Genomic DNA, 26,415 nt, shown 5'->3' with positions numbered 1-26,415 from the left:
AGCACATTTGTTAGTTTTTCCCTGAGGCTGCAGGAGAGAATGGGATTGGTGCCAGCAAGAATCATCACTCTGAGCAAGCCTAACTCGCAAAGTAATTGATCACCCCCTCAACAGTGTAAAAACTGGAAATTTCCTGATCTCAGAAAAGTTGAAGCATCTTAGTCTTGAAGAATATCTAAGTGGGCATTTAAAAATAGACAGAGATGATTCAGAAAAATAAATAGCCCAAACTCTCCATTTCAAGGTCCAGTTGATTGCCACAAAGTGTGAATGATGCACACTCATCATTAAGAAATAGGTGAAAAGGGTAGAGGTGGGAGCTTACTTAACTTTCTTTCAGTAATGTCATGGTCACACAAATAAGTTCCCAACTGCCAGTCTCCATGGATAGCTTTTCCCCCTTTTTCCTATTTGTGTGCACTCCCACCAGCAAATTCTCGGGCTTGCTGCATTTCTCACGAGGTTGAAGTCAGTGGCCCTTTAGTTTGTACCTCCCAGCACACTTGAGGGAAACCACGATTCCCAGCAAGGCACTGCCTGTTATATCTTACTGCTTAATTACTTTACCTATTTAATGCCACTTAGAACATTGTCAGCTGTTGAGAAAAGGTAATTATCACTAGTCAAATGAAAAACACTTTTTTGGCTGCCTTACGGATACACATTTTACTGGTACCTTGATACATAATGAAGCCTGATAGCAAAACTTTTGCTTGTCTCTTCTTCAAGCCACAGCTGTTTCCCTGCTAAATTCATCCCATCTGTCTTCCCTTCCGTAAAGCTGTAGGCAGTATAGCATAAGTACAGAAGCAGTTCAGTGCTATTTTGGATAAACATAGCTGAAATTTGAATCTTTGCCATTTGCGATGCACACATTTTGTTTTACTGCTGTAAAGAGAGCTGTCAAAATACAACTACATGGATAATTTACTAAAATACAGTCAAATATAAGGGTGATCAAAGAGAAAGTATGTTGGGTCAGTCTGACTCTTCCAGTATGTGCTCTGTAAGGTGTCCCTGACCTCGTCGTGAGCCCATGAATTCTGGTTGGGGAGAGCTGCATCTAAAGTCTTTGTTGCAATCTGCAGAAGGCTTTCAGGAGTTACCCGTTCCTTATAACTGTCTGTGGAATGACTTGCAGTCTTTGAGAAGCTTTAGAAGTCCACTTTCTTAGTCTCCAAAAAAGTTTGCATTAGTGGGAAACATTTTCTATTTCTGGCACATCCAGTCAGATTTGCACTACATTACCATTCTACTTTGTTTTGAAATTTATCACATCGAAGCCTTTGTTACCAGCTAGACTGTCTATTTCATTTCCATCCCCTTACTTATTTCTGCGTTATTGATGCATATAAATGCACTGTTGTGCATTTTTAAAATCAGTAATACACAGTGCTTTAGAATCAATGGAGAAGTTTTCTTGAATGAATTCCTCTTCTGAATTCTAAGACCACTCACTCACACCTGGACCATTCCCTTCACACGTATTTACTGCTTTCTTTTTCCCATGTGTAAAGGTCTTTTCTAGGCCCAAATGGGCTGTGACCTCTTTGAGGGGAGGGGCCAGTATCACATATTTTGGTAGGCACTGTGACCAGAACTCATAACATGTATTTGGACTTATTGCTTTATTAACATTTTTTTGTATTCCACACTGTGGAAGATCATTCTAGACTTAAGGCCCAAGATGAGAAGCAGCACATCACTTCCAGCTGACTGCCCTTATATTCCCAATATCATGGCATGGTTCTTTGCCTTGTTGGACCACCTGATGACTCAGCCAGCTAACCAGGAGTGTCCCTGTGGCTTTTTAGCCCCAAGACCATCCTGACTCAAACACTTTCTGGGCTTCCCTGGTGGCGCAGTGGTTGAGAGTCCTCCTGGCGATGTAGGGGACGCGGGTTCGTGCCCCGGTCCGGGAAGATCCCACATGCCGCGGAGCGGCTGGGCCCGTGAGCCATGGCCGCTGAGCCTGCGTGTCCCGAGCCTGTGCTCCACAACGGGAGAGGCCACAGCGGTGAGAGGCCCGCGTACCGCAAAAAAAAAAAGAAAAAAGAGCTAACGTGGCCCCCATTGACACTTGATCCTCATAGTAATATTTATTTTTGGAAATTCCAACTTAAAACATGTGGTGGTATTCGTACTTTTAAATTTTTTTTCTGAATGTTGTACACTTAGGCTCCTTGGTTATTTATGCTAATTGTTTACCAGGAGCTTACATACTTGTCCCCATCTTCTGGGGTAGGCTACTTGCTATGTTGTAAACTTTAACCTTTGCATCTGCCTCTGTTTATTTTCATGGGAGGTCACAACTTAGTGATTCTGTCTAGTATTCAAGCAAATGACTGTAAGTGCTGGGTGGATTCATCTAGCTAGAATTTGATTTGAAAGGCACAAAGACTTATGACTAATTGTCTGAGACTACGCTTAATATTTCATTGTGCAAGTAAGCTTGCATCTACTTAGTTAACTGGAATGCCAGGGAATTACTCAAAAAAAAATGCAATTAATACACATGATTCAACATATTTACACACACTGAACTATTTCAATCCAGGAATGCTGGAATAAAGACAAAATAATACTGTGTATTTACATAACACCATTAACACCTTTCATTAGGAAAATCACAAGCCTTTGCTAACTTACTAAGCTGCACAACACCCGGTGAGGTGTGTAGGAAGTAAGGTGGAACAATAAACAAGAAGTAGATGAAGGGAGAAAGGCAATATCACTCTATCACTTGCATAGAGTGATAAAGATTCCTATTGGACACCCCTGGCATTCAAGGTCAGGTCACCCCATCCTAAGGAAACATAGATTGAAAGTACCTGTAAATATCACAGGCGATAATGGATTTTAGTGTGCTTCCTTATGCTGTTGTTTTTGTTGTCTTTCCAATCTAGACTGAAGTCTGTATTTTACTTGAATTGAATTGGCTGGAATGATGAACTGAAAAGATTTGGAGTTATATCTACACTGGACTGTGACAGTGACTCCCATTCAGGTCACTTGATTCATTGTTTAACTTTTCCTGGGCCCAACTAAATAAGATTTCCTTTTTTTCTCCTTAACCTAGTGTGTGACAGTCCATTTTCTGGAAATGCCTAGAGGCAGCCAGAAGCATGCTAGTCAGTGGGAGAGGCAGTGGTGAGCCTGGTTTCTTCTGGGAGGGTCAGGGTTGATGGTAACAAATCCGAGCCCAAGCCTGCTCAGTGGCTGCCACGCCCAGCACCTCCATTCTAGGCCTGGCCCAGCACAGAGGCACAGAGAACACCCCAGGACTTCTGTGGAGCGCCTGGGGCAGGCCTGGAGCTTGGGGCAGCGGAGTGCCCAAAGAACCAATGTGAACAACAAGAATATCAACAGACCATAGGAATAGTGAAATTTGCATTTAGATTTTAAAATAGCACATATTAACATCTCTGAATGAATTTTGAATTTAATATTCTGTTGGATTTCCATAAAGTTTAGTGCTGGAACTTAGTACTCATTAGGTTATGCTACACAGTAGATTTAATCACCTGATCCTTTGAGAAAAAAAAGAACTTTTTCTCCCTAAGTCTTTCTCACAGTAAAGTCTTTATTTCGGCTTAACCTTTCAGATTTTTAGATAATTTAGGTGTCACAGATACCCTTGATAGGATAGCTTTCAGACACTATAATTTAAGTGTCTCTGAAATGTAATAAATAGAGCTTTGTCTGGGTTTTGGAAATAATATTTTCTTCCCAAGCATCTGTTCATTTGTATTAACAATTTTCTCTGTCTCTAGAAAGGCAGTGTTTCTTTTTATGTATATAATCTCATCACCCTTTTCATCACATTAGCTGTGTCCAGTCAGTTGTTGTGGTATTGTTTTTAATATCCCTGTGTAACATGGGCAGGTGACAAACCTGACCTCAGGGGCTTCCAGAAGGGAAGATACCACTCGTTTTGCTCTACATTAGTCCAGGTCAGACAATTGCTTTGTGTCTTAGTGGAGCTGGCTAATTTCACCGCCCTTTCAATTCATCTGAGACTGTTTTGGAAAAGGCATTTAAACACCAAATGCAGTATGAACAAGCTTTGTCCCTGTCTTTAACTAGCAAAGCAAAGGTTCCTTGGTTTTTCATTTTGGAGACCCCAATTAGCACCCACAGTGGCAACAACTTATAAGGCTATGATGAAGATGGTGATGACTAACTATGAGCTCTGGCCATGGTAGTTACCAAAATATACTAGATACTGGCCTCTCCCCTCAAGGAGGTCACAACCGACTTGGGCCTAGAAAAGACTTCTGCACGTGGGAAAAAGAAAGCAGTAAACATGTGAGAGAATATAATATACATATATCCACCCTTTGACATAGATAGGTGTGACAATTGTTGTTTAAATTATGTTTTGCTTTGAAGAAACTCAGGGTCAAAGAGGCTAAATGACACCAAATTCCCATGGCTGGTAGGCTAGGTAGGCATCATATCCTTTCCTACATAATGTCTCTGAGAGTCATTGTAGGGAAGGGTAGTTAAGACTGTGCATCCTGAACCCAGATGGCTTAGCTTCTGTGCTGTGTGATTTGGGGCAAGGTACTTAATATGAGCCTATTAAATCATGAGAATTGGTTAAGAGAATTGAACAAGTTAGCACACAGAAATGTTCAGAACAGTACCTGACACATAGTAAATTGCTCAGCAAACACGAGCTATGTGAGTTGCTAAAGTGCCCAGCACACAGAACAAGGTGTAATAGGAAATCAGAGCTTGTGTTGTACTCCAGGAGGTGTAAGTTATATAGGTCCTATTCAGAGTGGATAAGCTTGCTCAGGAAGTCACACTCACTTATGATAGGGGAAGTCCATCCTACCCATACCTTTAGCAAAGTTAGAATAAAATAGTATTTTTGTTCTCATGCTACCACACAGGACTACTGCAGCCTATGAAATTAGTGAAAGACATATCATTTAAAATGTCTGCCTCTGGGGCACCTAGTCTCACTCTCGTGGGACAGTTAATATGTAGGTCTCCATTCTTGGTAGATATGAGTGCTGCCTCATAATGATGCATTCCAGAGTACTCTTGAGAAGCCTTCGAGATTTATATCCTTTAAGTCTGAAACCCGTGGGGCACCTTGCACTTACGGAGCACTAAATTCCAAGTAACACATTTCCATTCACAATCCATGTGCTGGGACCCTCCCTCCATATTGACTGAAAATGTGATCAAAGATTTATGAATTTGGAAGCACTGAAGTGATAGCAAAGGCTCCTGCTTGTTTATTTTGTTTGTTTGTTTGAAATCCTGTTCCACTTTGAACTGGGTTGAAGTCAGCAATGAAATTAGGAGCCTGGAAGCTCTGGTAATAGAGGAGAGAACCAATGGGGAAACTTGACTTACAGAAATCAGTCCAGGTCCGATCAGATAAAGGGGACACAGGGAGGGAGACAGCAGAGAGGTCAAGAAGAGCCTACCTGAGATGACTGCCCCCTTGTCCCACTGCACCAGAAACAAGGAGAGAGTTCACAAGAGCAGCTCCGTGGCCTTATTTGGAGAGGGTTGTCTGGTAAAGCACATACGTGAGCCATAAATCCAGATTTTAGTTGCACCAGCTCCCATTTCTTCATGTCAGCATATGGTCAGCAACCTCTGAATGTTCTAGTACCCCTAGCATATAATTTTGATTTGGAAGCCTTCTACTGACAGTTAATTTTTATTGAAGGACTATTATCTTGATAAAAAAAGTTTCTGACAGTTTCAATGATATTAGTTTCCAAATATATAATGACAGCTTTGTTGGTGTGTGTTTATGTGTGTGATGCATTCACATGCATATGTCATGTCCTGCCATCTTATAAAAGAGCCCTGCTTTAATGTTTCACTGTGCTGTAGGGGAGCACCCAGCATTCAGGCTCTGTGTGAGTGTGCATTGTTTATGACATTTGAACCATAAGCCCTATAGAATTTGTTAGCATACATAGAAATTTGCTAAGGACAAGGATTTTTATGCTAGGAAATTTCATTGTCACATGTACAGTAGCTTTAGATAAGTCCCAAAGGACAATGTGGTACAGACAAAAGGGCCCTGGATTTTAAACAGAGAAATCTGGCTTTTAGTCCTGTCTTCAATATTTTACAGCTATTGTTAGTATTGTGGGTTTAGAAGACAGACCTGGGATTGTTTTCCAGCTCTGCCACTTACTAACTATGTGCATTTAGGCGAGATATTGGCAGCATCTCTTAGCCTCAGTTTCTTGTCTACAAAATGAGAATTATAAGAGTACCAGTAATACGTTCTTCAAAGTGTTGCTATTACAATTGGAAATGGCTAGAAAAGCACTTATCACAGTAACTGCATGTAGAAAGGGCTCAGTAAATAATTAATAATAATAATAGCTCTTGTTATTTATTGCTTTAGTTATTTTATTTTTGAATCTCAACTATCTAATTCATTAGATAGAAGAAAAACTTCTTACATTCCAGGGCTGTTTTCAGAGTTGAATGAGCTAATGTATGTGAAAGCACTTTCTATATGCTCCGAAGCCCTCTATTGAAAATAGTAACAATAATGATTGTATTTTCATTTATTGAGAATCTACAAAGTGCCGGGCACTTTACATGTTATCTCTAATTCTCACAACAATCCTGTGAGGTAGGTAGTATCATTTTACATTAGAAATGAAATAGGCTTAGAAGCATTTGCCTTGGATCATGCTCAGATTTCAACATACATCTTTTTTTTAAAATTTAAACTCATCATTCTACATAGCCACATCTCAGTGATAATAACAGAATTGTTAATGATAGTTTGTTGTTCCTGTTGATAATAGAATCAGGCTCATATCTGCTCTGAGCTGTTGATTCATCATAGATTAGTATAGCATAGACTGCAGGTATTTTATTAAAACATATGATTTTGATGAAATGCACTTAATATACACTCAATCACAAACCTACATGTGTATCCACTAAGCCCTAGGCTATGAAGGAACATGTCAGCAAGTCCTAGGTGATGGCAGTGTGGTTGAAATGCATGTGTTGGCCCCAAGGTGAATTGTTTAAAGGGCATACTTTTTGAATGGATAAATTCTGATATTTTTATTATAATGTTCAATGTTTTTTTTAGTCACGTCTCATGTTTATACATTTCAGTTACATGAACCTGTATTCACGTTAAAAGTACAAGTAAATGGAATCTACTATTTGATGCCCCTGCCTGAATACTAATTATAACTGGTGTATTGCTCACCAGGTAATAGTGACCTGCTTAGACTTGCATACTTGACCCTGGGCATATCCACTAGGTAATGCTTGTGTGTATAAGTGTAGCTGCACACCTGGGGCCTCCTGGACTGTAAGTGAGGTAGGCACGGCCTTTTGAGTTTGGCAGTTCCTAGCTGCATAACTTTGCCAAAGTTCTGGGATCTTTTGTTTCTTTTTTGTAATCCTTTCTAAGCCTCAGTCTCCTTATCTGTTAAATTGCAATAATAATACCTATCTCTTAGAGTTTTTAGGCGGGTAAAGGGATATTTCATGCTCAGCAATCAGAAGATGTGGTTTCCCCTACTCTTCTTTGACTTAAAAAAAGTACTTTTGCAACAACGGAATATCTGCTTTGCTTTTTTGCTGCCATATATTTCTACAGACTTGGTAAACCATGCATGGTCAACCAACATATGGTTCAGAAAAATTTACAAGAAGATCTGAAGCTTAGCTTTTCTCCTGTAACTGAGATGGTGCCATTAGTGGGGCTGTCTCATCTGCAGACTGCCCTCTGCCCGGTGTGGTGGGAACGTCCCAGCTACCCGGTGCAGCAGAGGCTACAATAATGGCCCCTCACCCTCACTTTTCAGGGTTTGCTCCTGAAGCCAGCATCCTGGCCTTGATCACTTACACATGTCTACCAGGTTTAACTTTTAGTTTAAAAGAAACCCACAATTTTCACCTGTGTCTTTTTGATTCCTAGCTTGATAGAATATCTTAGAATGTTTTTCTAATGTCCCCTCCCCCTGCCCAACTGCTCTAAGTTGCAAATGGCCAGATTTCAGTCATCAGGAGAGTAGAAAATGTATTATTTTTTTGCAGCCTGTCTTACTGGGGGCCAGATTCCAAGGAGGCAGCCCGTGTGCTCACAGGCCAGGAGAGCCAGGATTTCAACAGTGTCAACAATCTTTGCTCATCACACCAAAAAAGCAGCGTGTCGGTGCCGATGCATTAGCATACAGCCGCGTGTGCTTGCTAACAAAGCAGGCTCTGGGTATCTGCTAGTTTCTCAGCTTGTCTGTCTTCCTCGAAAAGAAGAGGAGAAATCGCTTCAGGCAAGGGTGCTGTCCCTCTCCTTCGGCAAGAAAGCATTTCAAGGATTCCCAGAGGGAGAGCTTTGAACCGGTTTTCCTTTGGAGAAAGGAGATCATCCATCCTTTGTTTTTCTAATCTTGATTTAAATCGTTGACAAGCAAATAAATCTGCCATGTTGTCTAGTAAAAAAATGATCCAGCCCTGAATAATTCCAGTCATCCCCGTAATAGTTTTATTTAGTTAGAATCTGTAAAAAGAAATAACAATATAGGCAGAGGTACACACGCATGCCCTCCTCTTGGTCTGTCTCTCTATCCTTCTTTTGTTGGGGGGATGGAGGGAAGAAGAAACGCACAAGCAGATGTGCTGCTAGATCTACAGGCTTCTGCCAACCATATGGCATCTTAAAGAAAGATGGTTAGAGCGTCTGGATTAGCAAAGAGTCGGGATGGGAAGCCATGTGTCGTGTTGGTACAGGCAGTTGTTTGAGCTCTCTCTAAATGGCTTCAGGAGATTGTGTAATGGAACAAATGGTCCTGCGAGCCCAGGAACAGCCTTGCCGCTGCTGGAGAGGCAATTGGCCCTCGGGCGTGTACTGCTTCCCTATTTTTCCCCCAGTATTGTGTGTTCTTCTTTTAATGTTCTCTAAACTCTGAGAACTGACTCAGAACTTTTCAACTTATAATTACACTCGTGAGTTCTCCCTGCCTCTGTGTCCACTTGAACTCTCCTCTCATTGTCTGATCTGGTGATTAACGATGCTCCGGTCCTGCTCAGCACAGTGTCCCCTCCTGCCACCCTCCGCAGGGGTCCAGGCTCTGCACACCAGCCTCCAGCGCTGCCTGACAAAGGGTTTTCTGGGGAGGTTGCCCAGCTACTGTGGGGAGGGGCGGGCGGAATGTCCTCTACCATCAGAATTTACAGAAACCCCAAAAGATGGAAAATCTTTCATTTCTTGGTCAGTCAGCTGGGAGTTTTATGTGGTCCCAGGTGTTGAGCACACAAGAGATGTGTCCCTTCACTATTTTGGACCTCCTGTGAGACATGAAAAAAATTTGTACTAATTCCATACTGGTGAACTCTCTGGAATCCGAGGTCACGCATGCCATTTATCCAGCAATTTGAGACCTTTAGGATTCTGTTCTCTAATACAAACATAAATAAAAGTTTAAGAATTGAGACACTGATGGTGGCAGCACATTGGCAGGATTTCAGCTGTGGTCAAGTCCTCTGGCCATTCTTGTTCTGGGAGGCTGAGGCAGAAAAAGCCACAAGACCTCCTAGTGAGAGCAGGTCTTTCGAGTTTGTTCTCTTAACCAAGCTTTTTGGACATTTCAGCTACGTTTTCGGGCAAACAGATCTTATTTTATTCTAATTTCAGGGCCATTGCACGTGTAATGCTGTATCTTTAGCTGCTAGAAAAGTTAGGCCCACCTCCTCAGTTGGATAGATAACTAACTCTGAGGCTCTAGGTGTATCATAAACCGTGGTTAATGGACAGTGAAATGAATAGTTGAGCCAGTCAAAGAACTGACCAAATCATCAAACCAGTTTGATTGAAGTAGTCAGGTCAGTGGGGGTCGTTGGTCAGCGCCTGGTTTGTGCTGTGTGAGTGGCCACCTCCCTTCTCAGAGGCAGTGAGCCCAGCTACCCAGGTCCCAGACAATGGGATCAAGTAAGAAATGCAACATCCAGGTTAAAAATGAGTTGGCTGTGGTAAGCTGTAGCAAGTGGGAGGCTACCCTGTCTACTATAACTTCTATCAAAGGTACTCTGAGCAAGGAAAATACATTTTAATTTATTTTGCTTTGTGATGATGCAGTCTTCCCTCCAAAGAGAAATGAAGCCTAGAGCGTCTATGCTGCAGAAGGAGAAAAGGACACAGTGTTCTGACATCTGAATGTGTCTTCAGACTGTCATTATGTTTATGTACTTGTGGCTGAGGCAAATGATTTTTACTGTCTTAAGGTCATCAGAGAATAATTTGAAGATTGGTACCGACTTTTTTCTAAATAACTATTTTCTACAAGGATAATAATGTTACCCAGAAATTTCAGATAAAGTGCTCTTTCATTTTTTGTGAATTCTTTGTATTTATATTGAAAAATTATTCCTATCTCATACACATAGGTTAAAAACACGTTCCTTTCTTTCTTTTTCTTTCTTTCTTTCTTTCTTTCTTTCTTTCTTTCTTTCTTTCTTTTTCAGAGCTCATTTCATACTGAACATGCTAAGTGTTAGGCTATTCTTACTTTGTCGTCTGAATTTAGGATCAAGGGCAGGGGGATTGTCTGTGGAAAGCATAATTTTGATTATCTACCAGTTGGAAGAAATTACCACTTCAATCCCTTTTACCATCCAAGTGTACATGGTCCCAAATTTGTCAGCATTAGAATTTCTTGAAACAATGCAATTAAACTGCAACATATTTCCTAACATTCTTAATTAAGACAGTAACTGAAAAATGTAGATTAACAGAAGTTACTGTTTTTATCAACATATTTTCTTTCTTTCCCTCCACCATCACATCCCCCCTCCCCCCACTCTTTTTTTGCTTTAAATGTCTGATGTCAGTTTTGTCCACATGTACATTATGCACATGGCACCAAAGAAACAAAGTGAAAAATTCTCTTTTAATTCTGAGCTGCTCGCCCAGCGCCACATGCACTGTCTGTTACATGTCGCTTCATATGAGGTTCATGCTGGGAGTTTCTTTTTAAAGGCAAAGTGTTTCTGAAGGAAAGAGTTCAGGTTGGGCAGATTGTGTTAGAAAAATCTCACTGTCTCCGAGTGGAATTAATATACTGATTATTCTGCGCAAGCTGAAACTGGCAGCATGTGCAAAGTTCAAGAGTGTCTGGGAATTGAAATATGGAGGAGAATTCCGGAGAGTGAGCAGAGACAAAGAATTGGAAGTAGGGTTTAGAAGTGTAACTAATGGTAACTTTGTAAGAAGGGAGAGGGAATTCAAGCATGAACAACTGTGTCATAAAGCAGTACTCAAGATATTTTTATGGAATCAGGAAGTCTGTTTTCTATGGCACATTTTAGGATTGATCATAAAAGTCAGTTTAGTTGTTGGACGAGATTGGAGGGGGAAAATAAAGACATGTCATACCCAGCACCCTTTTAATTTTCATTTCTTTGAGTTCTTAAGATATTCGCCAGTTTCAATTAAGTCACGTGAGAAGCTTAATCACTAACATAGATATTAAAACGGGTTGCAATATTTCTTCAGCCTCTCTGTTAGCAAGATTTTTTTCCTGCTTAATTAAAATTGGAGTCCTCCATGATCAACAAACAATGCTTAATTTTTTGTTGTTGTTCACAAATAAGGAATTAAAAGGTAAGAAAAGCAAACACAATCACGCAGCACTTTCCCATCACAAGGAAACCAAACTTTTTTCACACTGCTTCTCAGGGGAAAGAAATTGGGACGTGAGCTTGGAGTTAATGAAGCTTTCATCCATCTCCTTCCTTCAACTGCCATCTCAGCTTAATCCTCTCCTTCTGCCGCAGTCCAGAGGCCCTGCGAGCCCCCGCGGAGCCTCCGGAGCCAGATGCCGGGCACCAGCCCCCCCCCCCCGCCCCGCCCGCGGCCCGCCCGCCGGAGCCTGCGGCCCCCACCATCCCGGGGCCGGGCCGAGCCACGAGGAGGACGGCACGCGGGGCCGGGCGGGGCCCGCGGCGGCGGCGGCGGCGGCGGCGGGAGCTGGAGCGCGAGGCCGCCCTGCCAGCCGCGGGCGCCCGGAGGGGGCCGAGCGCAGGTGTGGGCGCTAGAGGCGCACGTGGAGCCCCGCCGACGCTTCAACCCGCAGAGGCACAATAGCCCCGCGCTGGGTGGGGGCCGGGCTGGTGGCTCCCGGACGCGCAGTGGCCCGGGAGTGCTTTGCTTGGTGGGCTCTTTGGACAAGCGGGGCCCCGGAAAAGGCACAGCCGCTCCTGACGCCTCCGTCTACGGAATCTCACTAAAACTCTTAAGATGAATCCTTTCACTGGTGGCATCTAGGATGGGGTGGGGGGAAACCTACCTTCTGCTTGGCAGTTGCTCTTTTCTAAAGAAGGAAATTATCTCTGGGGGGGACTTAGGATACAGGGTCCTCCCATGGCTCTGTGGGTCAGGGGTTGGGAAGATGTCAGCATCCTGCCTGTACACCTCTTAAAAGGGTGGGGTGCAACCTGAGACGAGCGGCACTGCAGGGTAAGGCTGCCCTGACCACCACCCCTCATCCCCCAGCACACACCCCTGCTGCCTCATCCCCTATGGTAATTGGCTATCGGGGCAGTTGTTTCTACTGCCCTTAACCTTGCCTCTCCCATCACAACCACTAAGGAACGGCCATATACAGATTAAATGCTGGATGGATGATTTAGCACGTCTGGAGTTTTTTCTTTTTAAAATCTGGGCACTACTGACTGTAGGGATTCCTAGTCTACACAGCGGGTGCTCACCAGGAATGGGGGTCAGGACTGGAACCGAGTCCTGTGCTGCGAGGGACTCAGGTACGACACTGAGCCCACTGCCAGGGGCCTGCAACGTGCTGCCTCTTGTCACCCAGAGCAGCCCCCCGGAGGCCTCGTTTTCCCTTTCTCTTCTGTCTTTCTTTTTTCTTTCTTTCTTTCTTTTTTTTGCGGTACGCGGGCCTCTCACTGTTGTGGTCTCTCCCGTTGCGGAGCACAGCCTCCGGACGCGCAGGCTCAGTGGCCATGGCTCACAGGCCCAGCCGCGTCTGCGGCATGTGGGATCTTCCTGGACCGGGGCACGAACCCGCGTCCCCTGCATCCGCAGGCGGACTCTCAACCACTGTGCCACCAGGGAAGCTCTCTTCTGCCTTTCTTATTCAGAGCCCTGACCCTCTCTGAGACCTTTCCATGGTGATACTCCCAACCCTCCGAGTTGAATCCTGTCTCCCTTGCTATCTCAAGGACTGCATATTTTGTGCACCTAGATGACTTCTGCTTGGAGCACCTAAAAGTTGATTGATGACAAAGAGATGGTGCTAGACATTTTTATTCCAAAGCAATCTCAGTGTTTGTTCTCTTTGCCACCTTCCTCAAGGCCACAGTAGTTTCCTGGGCTACATGGGGCGTTTTGTTTACTTGTAGTACTTTAGAAAAATAGAGTAAGGAGTGTTGGAAGCCTGGACTGGTTCTCTTGCCACTTCTTAAAACTCAGAATTTCGCAGCCCAAACATTAAACAACCGATTTAGCTGCTTCCTTCTCCCCCATGGTGGCATGTAAATGGGCAGGATCGGACTTCTCTGCTGTTTGAGCCCACTAGCTTCCAAATGAACCCTCTGGCAGGCCTAACCACTCTGATCTGCCATGGACCTTCTCGCTGGAAGAGTTATGCATTCATATTATCCCAACACTCATCACTGTGTGGAGGATCCCCTTTTACTAAATGATTTATTACTCTTAGCAGAATTCCTTTGGCTGCAGATTTTATTCGAGTCACTCTGTTCAGCTCAATTGGTTGCCTTCAGTTACCCTGGCAACCAGCAGATGGGGTTCTTTGACAAGGGTCAGCAGGGAGGCTGCCTCAGTATAGATGGAAGAGAAGCTAAATAAAAAAGCTTTCAGCATTGACAGTTCTATAGCGGATGACCAGGAGTAGTTATCAAATTACTTTTATTAAAAGCTAATTAAATGTGTGCCAGTAAGTGCGCCGTGGTGACAGTCTGGTTCCTTAGCTGCCGTGGGCTCACTGTCACTTCGTCACACCTCTGTGACCAGTATGACTACCTCAAGGATGGGGCTGGTCTAACATGAAGAAACTAGAGGGAACCTCACTACAGTGTGGAACCTGACACACTCCAGGACCCCTCGAGGAGGGCTTTAGCCTCTGGGGGCACCCAGAGGACTGCCTGACAACAGACTCTTCCTGAAAACGCCACACTGTGCAACTTTTTATAAGTATGAAATTATTTCCAAATAACTAATTTTTGAAAAGAGAGTACTCAGGCTTAGGTTTAGGCCGGGTGTGGCAGGAGAGGTGATGTGGGTTTTTCTCCTAGAACTTCTAAGTGGCCTGGATTCTACTCTGCAAAGATTATGATTTTCAACAGTTTTCATTCCTCTGTCCTGTTTTTCTTTGCACACTGGGGCTGTGCTCACCATGACTCTGCTCTTGTTTTACAAAGAACTGGTTAAGGGTATCTGAGGCTTAAGGCAAATGGTCTTCCTACGTCCTTCAGAGTCTGAGATTCTTGCCATGTCAGCTCCTGTCCCCACTGTTTCGTGGTGCGGATCCTTTATTCATGCCCAGCCCTCCAAGGGAATTACAAGCTCAGTCAGGTCAGATAGCACATGCTCTTTTAAGACTGCAAGGTAGCTATGCAGCAGATGTTCCTAAATGACCTGAGGGGAAACTGTGCCTCGTTTCCAGAGTCAGCTGTGTTTTAAGCAGTTGCTGGTCCAGCAGAGAGCCAGGGACCTTGTCAGGGACTCCAGGGTGCCACCGCCGGGGCCCTCCCTTACCTCAGGCTCGCCCAGAGTCCTGTGGCTCCTGAGCCGCCTCCAGAGAGTTTTCCAAGCTGGTTTTGGAGCTTCTGGCCTCTGGTTCCTGCACCCTTCATGCCAACGCCAGTCTGTGGTTCCCAGACCAAGGAGTCCTCAAACTGTTTGGTGACAAGGTAAGAACAGAGATTGAAAGTGCTTAGAAACTTTTATAGCAGTTAGGCAGTGCAACAGCATTTTTATAGTACTTCACAAAACTATCAGTCTGCAACAGAGTGGAAGTTAAAAAAGAACAATAATAAAACCCACACTGGTGCTCTTCACGGAGCTAGGTAGAAAAGCACTGAGCTAAGGATTGCCTCCCTTTTCCCCAGCCTTTTTGGGGAAGTGGGTCAGCCATTTCCCAGTACGTTGCCCAGTGTGTCACCTTTCTCAAGGTCCTTAATAGAAGTGAGGGCCTTTTAAAAAAAGGATTTTGAAATGCTGCAGAGCACTAGATCTGGAGTCAAGAGACATGGGTTTCAGTCCTAGATTTACTCTAGACAGTCTGTGGGACCTTGGACAGATCACTTGTACTCTCTGGGGCCCAGATTCACCATAATGGGCAGGACTGAATGACCTCTAAGTTGCCTCTAACATGTCTAACAGGACCTGACCCTTTTGAAGAGAAGAGCAGGGGTCTTTTCCCCATTGCTGCCCTAAGCCACCGACCCCTGCTGTACTCCCCAGGCAGCCAAGGCTCATTGGAAATTTGAGAGAATGAAAAATTAAAGGGGCAGTACAGGAATGTAAATTGTCTTTATTGGAAATGTAAACTCTCCCCAGAATTGCAGGACCCTTAGAATGAATTCCTCCATTGAAATCATTATTGAAAAGGGTAGATTTGGGCAAAGGATATTTAAACAGCACACCAGCTAGTGAAACTGCCTTAATTTTCTAAGTGAGGATAACTGGCTAGAATGTGTTCCAGATTTCCGAGCACATGGCTTATTCTAGCTGATCTGTGTGGCCACGTTAATGAGATGGAATTTCATAAAATGTGGCAGCAGTTTTTAAGCATTGGAACAAAGTGTACAACTTTAATATGGCTTATTCACCAAATTAATTACCTAGAGCAGTAGTAATTAGGGTAATTGGGTTTCCAAAACTTCGACTTGGGCAACCTAGGTGTACCGTTATGACTAGATAGCTGGCGGTATTCGAGGATAGGAACATAGTAAAATTCTGTAAATTGTAGAAGTTTGGAGTTCAAAGAGAACTTAGTCATCTTCTAGTTCAGGGGCTGGCAAACTTTGTTTTCTAAAGGGTCAAGTAATAAATATTTTAGGCTCTGTGGCCATATGGTCTGTGTTGCAGCTCCCCAACTCTGCTGTTACTGTGCAAAAGCAGCCATAGACAATACGCCAGTGGATGAGCATGGCTGTGTTTCAATGAAAGTTTATTTAGGGGCACTGGAAGTTGAATGTCAGAGAATGTTCACATCACAAAATACTGTTTTTCTTTTGATTTTTTTTTCAATCATTTAAAAATGTAAAAAACATTCTTAACTTGCAGATTGTACAGAAACAGACAGTGGACCAGGCTGGATTTGGCCTGTGGTGTGAAGTTTGCTGATCCACTTCTAGCTTATCCTGTCATTTCACATGTGAGGAAACTGAGATTCAAAGTGATCACACAATTTGCTTAAGTTTTTATGACTGACACCAAAACTTAGGAGTAGACTAGGGTAGTTTTCATTTAGACAGTTGGCTGTTTTGATTATCAAAATTGGAGCCACGCAAAATACATTATTCTCCAGAAGAACTCATTTTGTATGTGATTGATACTGTGAATTATATATAGCATACCAGTGGTTCTTAAACTTGAGAATTCATCACAGTCACCCAGAGGGCTTATTAAAACACATACTGCTTGGCTACACCCCCAGGGTTTCTGATTCAGGAGGTCAGGAGGTGTTCTTTGCTCAATTTTAGAAGTGGAGAACCTGAGACCGAGAGAGATCAAGCCTCGTGCCCAAGTAAAATAGGTAGTTTGTGATAGGAATTTGAACCCGTGTCTCCTGTTTCCAAGTCCAGCACTCATTCATCTGTTCTAGGATTCTTTTAATTAAGTGACAGATTTCAAGAGCATACTTAAAATTATTTGATTTATATGTTATGTTCTTTCGGGAACAAAGTTATTAAATATTAAAACGTACTTACACTATACATGAAATTACAGGTATTATATTTGGTATAAATATTGTCCACTGGTAAGTGGTTTCCTCTTTCTTTTCTTTTCTTTTTTTTTTTTTGGCGGTATGCGGGCCTCTCACTGTTGTGGCCTCTCCCGTTGCGGAGCACAGGCTCCGGACGCGCAGGCTCAGCGGCCATGGCTCATGGGCCCAGCCGCTCCGCGGCATGTGGGATCTTCCCGGACCAGGGCACGAACCCGTGTCGCCTGCATCGGCAGGCGGACTCTCAACCACTGCGCCACCAGGGAAGCCCGGTTTGCTCTTTCTGACACCATTTGTCCAGCACCTTGCTAAGTGCTGGAGATGGAAAGCTGAACAAGATCCCATTCCTGTCCTTAAATGTTATTCATTGTTCAGTGGGAGAGGCCGACCAGCAATGATTGTAGTAAGTGTAGATGGGTGCTCTGGTGGGATGCGTAAGATAGAACAAGCTGTGGAGGGGTTTAGAAGGTTTAGGGCTGATCTACAGAATCGATGTGGACAGAGAGGGAGGAGGCAAGGAGGACTCAGGGACAGGTGACTAGGGGTGGTCCCACCCATGTGAGAAGGGCACAGAAGGAGGAACACGCCATTTGTGGCTTGCTAATCCTGGCTCGACCCCTTCTGGTTGTCTGAACTTGGGCAAATGACTAACTTCTCTGTGCCTGGCTTTTCTTACGCACAAAATGCAGATGATAAAAATACCTACTGCGCAGTATTGTTACGAGGATTCATTTAGTTACTGCCTACAGCACTCCCTGGCCTTTAGTAAATGCTCAGTAAATATTAGAGTACTCTACTGGGAATAGTAGAGAACTCAGTGCACATTTTACAGTCACAGTATGTGCACCTTTGAAATTCACATGTTAGCTGAAAAGTGCTCTTCATTTACATGAGGAAGCCCCTCTTCCAGGGAAATTGTGGGTCTGAGCATTTTGCAAACAATTATCTGAGGAGGGGCTCTAGTCTGAAAGCATTGCAGGACAAAAGACATTTTACCACGATCGCCACCAAAAACAATCAAGCAAACAAAAAACCACCCACAGTAGTTTGTAGGGAGCTCACAGGTTAAATGTTGAGTGAAACTAAAACCTCTGATCAAAAACCAAATATGCATGAGGTTACTGGCCACCTCCGGGGTAAGTAGGGGGCTGGGCTGGAGAAAATACATAGGGAGTGGTCCCACAGCACTGGCACCAGGTTCACAAGTGTTCATTTGATTATTATGCCTCATAACTTATTTAGACACTGCATATATTTTGTATGTATCACATACAACATACAAAAATTTAAATATATGTATTCACTTGCTTTCACAGTATTCATAGCAAATGAGTGTCTGAAGCACAGGACCAGAGCTGGCAGCTTGCACTGCTTCTGTTTTGCATAAGATATTTTTCCCAGCCCACTCAGCTCCATAAAGTTGTTTTGTATTTCACCACTCGCTCCATCTTATCTTAAAGTCGTGCATATTTAAAAAAAAAAAAAATGTTGGTTCTGATTGTGCATGCGGGGTGTGGCAGAGAGCATCACTGTTGGACCAATAGAGATGTGCCTGGGCCCAGCCCACATTCCAGTCTCCTTTAGTTGTATCTGCATCCTGGGCTTTGGAGACCTGGGCCTGCTTGTTCCCATCGTAACTGCTGCCCCTGCCCGCCTGTAATTCCCAGGGAGCCTTTGCACAGGTGAGCCCTTGCCATGCAGCAGCTCTTCTCCTCTGAGGGGGCCCAGTCTGCCCAGTGATGGCAGGTCCTTAAGGAAATGGGCCCTGATCGGGATGGTGACCCCAGCCTGGGTGCAGAGTAGCCTGGAAGTGTCCTTCCTGTGGCCGCCGTGCCCTGTGAGGACAGGGGAGCCCCGGGGCTTCGCAGGAAGGGATGGCCTCCTGCCCCTGAGGGGCCTGGCCTAGCCACAGCTCCCCTGGGGGCCGGGACAGTACGGTGCAGACAGTGAGCATGTCCTGGGGGTCTCTGGGAGAGGATGGAACACCTGCCTGTTCCAGAGATGAGGTATAGGCCTTGGGAAAGGAGCATCCCAATTAGGGATTGAAGTCTGAAAGCTGATGAATCCTCTCTCTTTCCTGCTGTGCAGAACCTCTGTGTGGTTGGCAGGCTGTCGGCTGGGCCCCTCCTTGCAGGAGGGGCTGCTGTCTGAAAGTCCCCTCTGCAAGGCCCTGGGGGCAGCCCCGCTCTCTCCTTTAGTTACTTCACGCCTTGTTCAGGAAGTGGCTCAAAACAAAGGGCCCAAACAGAACAAGAAATTGTTTCCTCTCAGAAGGACATTTATGCTGAGACCTGAACATTGAAAACAAGTAGTTTCCAGCCCTGTGAGTTAGGAGGAGTCATGTTCCAGGCAGAGGGGGCCGCCAGCTTGTGGGTGGAAGCAGCCAAAGGCTGCTTTGCAGGGCTTTGCAGGGCTCGGAGAAGGGGGTGAGATCATCCGGAGGGCAGGTCGGGATGCCAGTGTCCACCTGAGAAGGCACCCCTTCAGGAGACACTGCTCCTGGCCAGCTCCCTCATCCTGCAGAGCAACTCCTGTCTCATGGCCTCCTTTCTCAGCAAACTGTCGCACCCTCTACCAGGGGCAGAACAAGGAGGCTGCTGGGCAGGAGGCCTCTCAGGCTCAGGCTCACCTCGCCTGCCTCCCTCTGCCTCTGGGAGAAGGGCCTGCCTGCTGCCCAGGTGCCTCCTGCCTCTGCAAGCCCAGTTCTGAGGATTTCTCTTCCCTCCTCCAGGGCACCCTGCCCAGCGGCTCGTCTCTCCATCCTCAGCACACCCTCTTGCTGCCTTGTGCTCAGACAAGCCCCTCTCTAGGATGGTCTCCCCTCTCCCGCCCCTGAAAGCAGCTTCTGCCACAGTTCCCTACTGAAGGGCAGGCGGCCACTCAACAAGCTGCCCTGCTTCTCCCGCAAGCCCCTCTCCTCTCCCGGCATTCATCCTCCTTCCCGTCATCCGTCAGTGTCTTCTGGCTCCGTGCCCTCTGCCAGCCTCGACAGGCGGCTCCTCCCCAAGGCCTGGGCCTGGCCATGTTCATTCTCGTTGCAGCAGAGGTTTTGGCCAGTAGGTGGTGGGGGCCTGGGTGTCTGTAATTTTAACTAACTTGAAAATCTCTGCCAGGCTTCCCTAGCACGTTCACGGCCTTACCTCTTGACAGATCTGGGCGGCACAGCTGGAGATCCAGCCAGACACTTCTAGGCCCCAAGCTGAATAAGTGCTGGGGGGGGGGTGAGTGGGCGTCTCACAGGTACCTCACCCTGACCCCAGTTCTGTCCCTCCTCCCATCTTCTCTTGGTAAATGGCAATGCCGTTATCTGAAGGACAACATCCGTTGTTAGTTCGGCTCAAATCGTTACTGGGTCCCAACATCACCTCCCTCCAAGCAGCCCACAGCCTCTGGTCAAGCCACACTGCACAAAGTTTCCAGACACCACTGCCTTTACAGTACCACCTCGCATGTGGGAAGGCCCTGCCCTGGCCCCTGCCAGACCAACACCCATTCATCTTTTCACATCCCAAATTTCCATCCGAGTGACCTTGGACTAGTCATATATGCTGTCTACGCCTCAGTTTCCTCATCCTTAAAGTGGGGATAACAACAGTTCCTGCTTCATGGAATTGTCATGAGCACTAAAAAGTTAATAAATGATAAGCACTTAGCACATAGTAAGCACTTAGTAGATGATGGTGAAAATGGTGATCCATTTCCTAAGTAGGCACAAGCCTTCCTGGTCCTTGCACTTACCGTATTGACCCTGTGGTTTAATGCCTTGGTGGTACCCTCAGTGCAGCACCCACTTTGTCTCCTTAATTGGCTGGGAACCCCCTAAGGGAAGGGATCTTTTGTAATTCTTGACATCATGAGAACTGTTTACCAAGAGTTGGTTTGCTGAGGTAACTCAGTGAATTAACCAACCGTTAACGGTGGTTAAGAACACCTGTACTCGGCCTAGCTTTGCCTCCATGCTCTGCCACTTATTCCTTGTGTGACTTTGTGCAAGTTAATTGAACCTGTCAGTTTCAGTTTTCTCATCTGTAAAATGGGATGATAATCCTAGCCATACCTCTTAGGATTGTAGTGAGTTTTAATGGAGGAATAAGCTCAGAGGCTCAGTAAATGTTAGCTCTTGTCAGTGGTGGCAGCTGCAGCTATGGTTGGCTGAAGACTTGAACTTAGAAGCACAACAAAAATGAGAGCAGTAACCGCCATGGAGAATAAAAGACAGTGTATGTGTCAATAGGACACCCCAAGAAATCTCTTTTCGCTGATGGTAATAAAGCATTCATGAATAGCGTAGGCTGGGTTGTACAGTGTTTGGGGAAGGCTGTTACAAAAAATAACTTTTTAATTAAAAAACAAGTCTTTTCCTAATATTCAAAATAGGCCTTGAGAGAGCTGCCACTGAAATATATTTCCATAACAAAGTCCGTTTTATGTAAAACCTGGGTTGTAGTTTGTTTGCTTTTTTTTTTTTTAACAAATGTGAGTTTGGGTTTGTTGTTGTTTTTACTGTTTCTGAACTTGTGATTGACTTTATTGCTGCAATAAAGTGACACAATAGAGGCTGACTCTGAAAAAGGAGGGAGCATATTTTTTAAAGAGAGAAAAAACACTCCTTAGAGGGACTGCTTGGAGTTCAAGTTGAATCAGAGTGAAGCCATCCTTGGCTCTTCAGCTGTGAAGCTAGTGAGGCTTCAGCCTCTTGGAGGGAAGGCAGGACTTGCCCAAGGGTCTTACTCCTTCTATCAGTGGTGCTTCTGCAGGAAAACCCTGGTTTGCTGCTGATATGGGGCTCACACCCGGGGACTTGATAGATCTGGTCTGGGCGGGGCCTGGGATCCTGGATATCTGCTGCAGGGTTCCAAGGCCCACATTTTGCAGAACACCACCAGCTGAGCCTCATCTAGGTTCTGAGGGCTCCACTGGAGGAGGGTCTAGGCAGGAACTGACCCCACTTCTGGCGGTGAGCAGTGCAGCCAGCCCGTGGCCGGCTGTTTGTGCTGGGAGAACAGGCTTTGGCTCAGCCCATAGCCCTGAATCCGGCAGCCACTCTTTCGAGGAGCCCCAAAACACACACTAAACCCATCAGTCAGCAGGAACGTTATCTCACTGATCCATACACGGGGCAAGGGACCACGTGGAGGATGACCACTCCTGGCGCCTTCTTGACTTTAAGCCTCGATGGTGTCACCTATTTTTCACATGCTGCTGTTTCATTTGTTTCAAGCAAGCTTGAAGTCAGTGGGCTACTACTACGTCAGTAGCTCTTAGCCTGTCGCTCTCTCCACACCCAAGACTCAACTGGAGGGGGAAAGCCACCTACACCTGACGGTTTAGAGAGCTCAGCTGCTAATGAGGATGTTTTTGCCTGTCTGATTTAAATAGCAAAGCATTAGATTGTTTGCTTCTCAAGGAAAAAGTCTGTTCTCAACACCTCTGTGTCTTCAAAGGTACCCACTCCAGTGCTGGACAGCAGAGTCGCTGCTCAGATGAGTGGGTCAGCCTGGGCAGAATGCCCCCCTGGCCCTAGCTGGCTGGCCTGGCTTCTCTGCTCCCTGGGATGTCATTGTTTCTCCCAGCCTCTCCATGCTGAGGATTCGGTGGAGGAAAACTTCGGTTTGGTCTGATACCACTGGGGTGGGTTTGAGACTGTGCTCTCAGGAACAATTGCTGCACGTAACAGCGTGATGGATGGCAGTGGGGGTAGATTGGGCTTCCCAAAGCTGCGATGGCCAAGGCTTCACCAGAGGAAACGTTTTTTTCTCTCCTCCAATATCAGAAGGAGGGCAATGGGGGCAAGGCGGGGGGGAGGGTAGGTAATGTAATTTATACAGTATGGAAGCAGGAAAGTGCTCACACTTGGATGGAAGATACTTGCTGTTGGTTGGGATCTGTCCCAGCCGATCCAGGGAATCGGGAGCCTGGGCAGGGCCAGACTGCAACCCAGGCTCGGGGCGAGGGAGACCCTGAACCTGGTTTTAAGTAGCTACAAACACAGGAAATAAGACTCTCCTTGGCAGGAATAAAGATGCAGACGTAGGGAACGGACTTGAGGACATGGCCGGGGGCGGGCAGGGAAGGGGAAGCTGGGACGAAATGAGAGAGTGGCATGGACATACATACACTACCAAATGTAAAATAGGTAGCTAGTGGGAAGCAGCCGCATAGCACAGGGAGATCAGCTTGGAGCTTTGTGACCACCTAGAGGGGTGGGATGGGGGGGGTGGGAGGGAGACGCAAGAGGGAGGAGATATAGGGATATATGTATACATATAGCTGATTCACTTCGTTATAAAGCAGAAACTAACACACCATTGTAAAGCAACTATACTCCAATGAAGATGTTAAAAAAAAAAAAAATGGACAGAAGACCTAAATAGACATTTCTCCAAAGAAGACATACAGATGGCCAAGAGGCACATGAAAAGATGCTCAACATCACTAATTATTAGAGAAATGCAAACCAAAACTACAATGAGGTATCACATCACACCAGTTAGAATGGGCATCATTAGAAAATCCACAAACAACAAATGCTGGAGAGGGTGTGGAGAAAAGGGAACCCTCTTGCATGGTTGGTGGGAATGTAAATTGATACAGCCACTATGGAGAACAGTATGGCGGGTCCTTAAAAATTAAAAATAGAATTACCATATGACCCAGCAATCCCACTACTGGGCATATACCTTGAGAAAACCATAATTCAAAAAGACACATCCACCCCAATGTTCATTGCAACACTAGTTACCATAGCCAGGTCACGGAAGCAACTTAAATGCCCATCGACTGATGAATGGATAGAGAAGAAGTGGTACATATATACAATGGAATATTACTCAGCCATAAAAAGGAACAAATTGGGTCATTTGTAGTGAGGTGGATGGACCTACAGTCTGTCATACGGAGTGAAGTAAGTCTGAAAGAGAAAAACAAATATTGTATAATAACGCATATATGTGGAATCTAGAAAAATGCTACAGATGAACTGGTTTGCAAGGCAGAAATAGGGATGCAGATGTAGAGAACAAACGTATGGAGACCAAGGGGGGAAAACGGGTCTGGGGTGGTGGTGGTGGTGGGATGAATTGAGAGATTGGGATTGACATGTATACACTGATAGGTATAAAGTAGATAACTAATAAGAACCTGCTGTATAAAAAAAAAAAAGGACTGTCTTTGGTCCTTGCTCTCTCCAGAAACAGCAGGGGCAGTGGGCGGGGCATAGACCTATGGACGTGGTCAGAGCGGGCTCCTACCTGGGGAGCATGTGCCACACCTGCTAGACCCCTGCATCGGGTATTTCCAGTTCCCGCCTCTCACCCTTGCAATGTGGGACACTTCGAAGGAGGGGTAGTAGAAAACCAGGTGTGACTGAAAACCCGGAGCACAGAGTGTTCGGCAGAGAGGATAGGGGTGCAGACTGGGGTGCAGTAAGTGTTCCTGGGGCAGCTTGAACAACCTCCTGCAAAACCCACTGGAGCTCGAGAAGGGGGCGGGGCAGGCGGTAGGTGCCATCTGGGAAATGGGGAGGGTTGCCACTGGCGGAGGAACCTGAGGAGAGCGTGAGCAAATTACTAGACCACTGTTAGGTTTTAGTTTTACCTGTCTCCAGGTGCTGCATCCTTTTAGTAAACAAGTCTGCCCACCCCTACCTAAGTCCCGAATGTCTGTCCTCACAGATGTTTAATTGTGCTCAGAGCCTGCCAGAAATGGGGTCGCTGGAGAGCTTGAACTGAGAGCAGGCTGAGCCCAGGGTCTGCAGAACCATCTTCGAAGTTTTTGACTCAATGCGGGACATGTAGCCTGAAGTTTGAAATGCATCTTGAACTTTTCCTGTGAAAATACAACTTAATTTCACTGTTGGTGCTTTTTGAGGATTGTGAGGAAGGGCATATGACACACCCAACTTCTTTCCGGAACAGTTCTGGGTAGTTGTTCAAGTCTAAATTTAATCCAAGGCCTACATTTCCATGGGTGAGTGTGCTACTGGTTGTAGGAAGCCGTCTGTGGACAAATGAGGATAATAGAGAATTAGCAAGTCTGGAGAGGAGAGCCCATCAGCAGAATGACAAATTTAGGATCTTTAAAGACATCTGGTCAGCGATGCCAGAGCTCGTGATTGACTGAGTGATTAATAATGGAAAACCCTTAGTTCAGTGTTTCCGCCTTCCCTCGCCCACTTCCCCAGCCGGGACCGGCTGTCTGCTCCAGTCTGCCAGAGATGTTTCCAGCTGAACAGTGGAGGCATTTAGGCCCCTCATCTTTGACCTCTGGGAGTTTAAGGTTTGAGTTTTAATTCAGTTTTATCTGTGTGCTCCCTAACTGACAGCTCACCGAAAAGACTCCCAATTCCCTTTCATATCTGATACACTTCCATTCACCTTATGGAGTCCGTCCAAGGGCCTCACTTCAGGGTCACCCTGACTCCCAGCTCGTAGTTCATTGTCAGGACCTTCCCTCCAACACACAGAGCACTGGAAAACAGGGAGAGGGCTGAAGTCTTTGCTCCCCTGCTCTCTGAGGCCTACTGCCCCCAGTCTTCAGAACCCATCCCTAATTCTGCGGTGGATTTTTCTCCAGGCTAAAGCAACTAGACAAGCACAGCCAGGCCACAGCCCAGCAGCTGGTGCAGCTCCTCAGCAAGCAGAACCAGCTTCTGCTGGAGAGACAGCCTGTCTGAAGAGGTGGGACATCTGAGATCCCAGGTACTGTGCAGGGCACCTCACCCACCAGAGAACGCACCGGGGTACACGTGGTCTTTCCCTTGTTCCTTTTACAGAGCTGCGTCTTACCAGGCTAAAATCCCCGGGGGTCACGTTGGTTAGCGAATAAGCTGGGAGGGAGATCTTGAAGACTGTGCTGGGCACAATGGAGGACACAGAAGTGTGGGCCCTGGACCTGCCCCCTTTAGCGAGCTAAAGTTCGTACGGGAGAACAGACCCACAGTGAAGCACCAAGCCACACGGAGTGCTGAGCCGCACCGTGTGGGCACCACCGCTGAGGACTGCAGGAGGCGGGAGAGCAGGGCTGGAGGCAGTGGTCAGGAGGCTTTCTGGAGGAGGTCAGCTTTGAACTGCCCCTGGGGGACGTGTCTGTTTGAATTGGTGGAGGAAAGAGGTGCTCCCAATTAGGGGAGTCCCTGTGAATGGAATGTAGGAGTCTTGCTTTAAATCAGCTGGCTGATAATTGGGCTAGGGTTTGGAGTGCTTGCGGAGGGCGTGGCAGTGTTCCATAGATAACATGCATTAACTCTCATTACTCTTGAACAAGCCTGCAAGATTGATTATCCCCATCTTACAGATGGGGAAGCTGAGGCTCAAACAAGCGCATACAGCTAGCAAGTAGGGACACTGAAAATGGAGCCTAAGTCTGACTCCTTAACAGACTTTCCCTGTTCAGGTTAGGTCTGGGGCCACCAGCAGGGATAATGGGGGAAAGAGTGTCCAGGTAAGTTTGGTGTAGGGAATGAAGCCTT

General features: G+C 45.8%; 1 protein-coding gene across 1 annotated transcript in view; it reads left to right on the top strand.

Moving 5' to 3' along the window:
* The window catches only part of SDCCAG8 (SHH signaling and ciliogenesis regulator SDCCAG8), a 263,252-nt gene that overhangs the window by 227,675 nt on the left and 9,162 nt on the right, over positions 1 to 26,415 (top strand). Inside the window, 2 exon segments of the mRNA XM_022579435.3 lie at positions 25,521 to 25,610; positions 25,612 to 25,645. Of these exon segments, the coding sequence (XP_022435143.2) occupies positions 25,521 to 25,610; positions 25,612 to 25,645 (124 nt within the window).

Source organism: Delphinapterus leucas, chromosome 1, assembly GCF_059928025.1.
Source record: "Delphinapterus leucas isolate spDelLeu-1000000601 "Yukka" chromosome 1, BTC_Dleu_Yukka2, whole genome shotgun sequence".
In the NCBI taxonomy this organism is placed as follows: Eukaryota; Metazoa; Chordata; class Mammalia; order Artiodactyla; family Monodontidae; genus Delphinapterus; species Delphinapterus leucas.
The sequence above is the reverse complement of the archived record's forward strand: the minus strand, read 5'-3'. Positions and strand labels throughout refer to the sequence as shown.